The 3,403-nt window shown below is 41.1% G+C and overlaps 1 protein-coding gene across 1 annotated transcript in view; it reads right to left on the bottom strand.

The window, feature by feature from the left end:
* Positions 1-461: 461 nt before the first annotated feature.
* tnfsf10l (TNF superfamily member 10, like) overlaps positions 462-3,403 on the bottom strand; it is a 139,467-nt gene continuing 136,525 nt past the window's right edge. The window contains exons 5-7 of the mRNA XM_079579964.1: positions 3,241-3,403; positions 2,658-2,768; positions 462-658 (exon numbers count right to left, since the gene is read on the bottom strand). The exon at positions 3,241-3,403 is cut by the window's right edge and continues 1 nt beyond it. Coding sequence (XP_079436090.1) covers positions 473-658; positions 2,658-2,768; positions 3,241-3,403 — 460 coding nt within the window. The 3' untranslated portion in view covers positions 462-472. The remainder of the gene's footprint in view (positions 659-2,657; positions 2,769-3,240) is intronic.

The raw sequence follows: 3,403 nt of genomic DNA, 5'->3' as shown, positions 1-3,403 counted from the left end.
TTTGTTGCTTTGGTATAAAATCACTCCTCGTTTTTTCAGTGGAGAAGCTTTCATCGTCCGTACATTCTTAAGTCTGCAATGCAAAGAAGAAAGTTCGCTCCATTCTTAAAAAAAAAAGAAAGAAGAAGAAAAAGGCAGCTTTGGTGACGAGATCTGTGGCCAGGTGAACACACGAGCAAGGGGGGAGTTTGCTTTTGTAAAATCGAAGTAACAAAAAAGGTTACAAAAGGTAAAATCCTTCCAAGAATCAACGGAAACTGTCACATTGGTGTCCAGGTGATTGCACGTCATGGTTTGATTGGTGAAAAAGGGGAAAAAGGAAGCTGGTTCTCCCCGTTTAAATCTCTCGTATTCAGTGTTTCCAATCCTCGCAAAGTCTCAAAACATCCGTCCCTCAAAGAAATCGGTCCAGCCAGATTTAAAACTCCGACTCGCGAAAGGATCTCATAAATCCGTTTTTTTTTTTTTGGCTTTAAAGATCCAAGCGGAAAGCGCCGAAGTAGCTGGAGGACTCGTCCCCGTTGACCATGGTGGGGGAGGAGACGGAGACGAACAGCTCGTCCCCCGCCCGGAGTTCGAAGAGTCCGCCCTGGTAAACCGAGTGCAGCGCGTACTCGGCGTCCGGAGCCCAGCACTTGGTCCCGACGCCTTTCAACAACTGGAAACACAACACAGACGGGGAGGGTTAAAGAACTGCATTGTTCTCTACAAATACTGTGAACTTACCTTTGGACCATGATTTTAGCTTTTATTAGCTTTTTACAACAGTCTTAAATGAGATAAATGACTTAAAGCTGCATTATGCAACTTTTAATGTGGAAAAAAAGTTGATATTTGTGACCTAAGCTGTGTCCGAATCTCCACCCTGGTCCCTACACTGCAAAAAGTAATTAACTAGACTAGTATAAACATCTCAATTTGAGCATAATAATCCAAATTTTAGATGTTTTGACTAGTTAAGAAGTTCTTGGGCATTTGTCCTAGATTATTTCACTTGTTGTTGAGATGTTTCTGACTCGTTTCGATACGTTTCGTCCTTATTTCAGGTAATTTTCTTTGCCAATGGGGTAAGAAAATTGGTCTTATCTCATTGGCAATTTTACTTTCTTAGTTCAAGCGAGATTTACCCTAGAACTGGTCTGAAATGTCCTCAAACAAGCAAAGTAAACTTTGTCCGATCAGGAAAAGTGTCTTAATGAGTGAAAACCGCTCAAAACAAGACACATTTCCTCAATTCAAGTCATTTAAGCCAATGCTTGATATTTACTTTGTGTAGCGTAACCCCTCATTCACTACATAGGCCCGCACTATATACTAGTACAGTGGTTTCCAACCTTTTTTGCCTCGCGTACCCCTTGAGGCCGTTTTTCTTCAATGCCAATAAACCAAGGGCCGAAACTTATTATGGTAGCCCAAAGTAAAGCATCTTTTTTCAACAAATATAAGTTTTGCACATAATATATGACCTAATGGGGTGTTTTGCTGGGAAATGTGAAAATATTGACAGTATTTTCCACATTTTAAAGTCCTTTTCACGTATTTGGTCTCTGATTTATGAATAAATGTTTCTTGAAAATTGTCTTGGGGCCAAAGGTTTTATGCTGGAGGGCCTGACGTTGCCCACCCCTGATTTATACTCTGAGTACCCCCTACCTTGAGGATTTTGCCAATATTATTACAAAGTGACCAGCTAAATTAATATTATACAGTATTTAACAGTGTGTTGTGTTCAAAATTAAGCAAAAATACTCTCAAAATCAAACCATTTGCTGAAAAACATAATTAAAACTAACTTGCCTTTGAAATTGAAATTCTATTCAGTTTCACCTTATTTTTTTATCTGAAATAATTCCAAGTACCCCCTGCTAAGTGCTCAAGTACCCCTGGTTGGGAAACACTGTACAAGTAGACTATATAGGCCACTGATTCTGTTGGCGATTCGGGCAGAAGCCACTACTTTCTCCGAGCACCGAGACCAACCAAACTCATGAGACAGTGGAATATTTATGGATAAATACGAGTCAGATACGTTACATTTAACATGGATTTTACATGAATGGAAAATTGCTTGAATCAAAGGTTCTTTATGTTGAATTTGAGTCTGTTTGAACTAATCTAAGATGAGACAAAAACGCTAAAGACAATGGAACAAACAGAAATCCCTCTTGAAATCAGAAAAATGACCTTTACTTTTATAAAGATTTGTTTTCCACTTGAAATGACACAAAAAATTTAAATTAAATCCAGATTAAACCTACTCTACTCAAACTTTAGACTTTAATCTCTTTAAAGGGACTAGATGAAAAGCTGGTTATTTTTTAAACTCACTACTGCCACCTCAGGTCTTACGTGCAACTGCAGCTTCTATATTAAGCTCGTGCATGACGGCAATTCAGACCCGAACAACTTTGTGAGTGACAGTGCAGGATTTTAGAGGCAGTTGTGGTGAACAGGTCTAGGCTCATTCTACACATTTGGACATTGTTGGAACATGTAGGGGGAGGAAAATACTTAGTTATAACATTTTTAAACTCCATATAGTCCCTTTAAAGGGGCAGGGCACAGAACATACTGATGCTCGTAATTTTAGGGCACCTTGGGGGAAGCTCAGTCTGTTTAAGAGAGAAAACATAATGGTATTGCAGGATTAGTTTTACCTGTATGGGGTTGGGGTAGGATGTTTTCTTATAGACGCACTGCACCAGCTGGTGGCTCACACTGCGCTGATCGCCCTCAGTGGCTGCAGGAGACGGGTATCTGAAGTACACCTGGAAACCAGACGGATTAATCAACATTTACAGTCTAAGCTCATCCAGATGGAGAATAGAACATGCTTCCTGTGGGCGTGCTTGATTTGTAAATCGATAGTTTCAGGAACATATTTGGAGTGATGTGATGGATTTGGGGTACAGAACATTTACCAGAACATTCTCATTAAACACTGTTATGTCATCTCAGATCTTTGTTGGATCCTCCAGAATAGTAACCGGATCCTTTACCCTCAAAAACTGAACAAAAACGCCCAAACGTTGGGTCAAATTAAGCACTGATTAATCTGTTATCTGTCTTTCCAGATTCGAGAATGCAGCACGAGTTTTACACATGAGCAAGTGTTTGGTTAATGTCCCCCTTAAGAGTAAGAATACATCCATCTTTCTACTCCACAACAACAATTCGAGTAAAGAATTCATCCTTTTCTGGCACGACCCGTTGTGTTTCAGGGGTCGTCGCAGCACTGACCTGTGAGTACAGGTAGTAGCGTCCGTCCTGTGGCACCCGCAGTTTGCCGTTGGACAGAGTCATGTTGTGCAGGTGAGCCCCGAAGCTCTGATTGGCCCAGGACCGGACCACGTGACGACAGGACTGATGCAGGCCCGGGGTGGGCGCCGGGTACATGGGGAAC

This window comes from Gobius niger (assembly GCF_951799975.1).
Source record: "Gobius niger genome assembly, chromosome: 21".
In the NCBI taxonomy this organism is placed as follows: Eukaryota; Metazoa; Chordata; class Actinopteri; order Gobiiformes; family Gobiidae; genus Gobius; species Gobius niger.
Note: the sequence above shows the minus strand (reverse complement) of the source record. Positions and strands in the feature narration are given on the sequence as shown.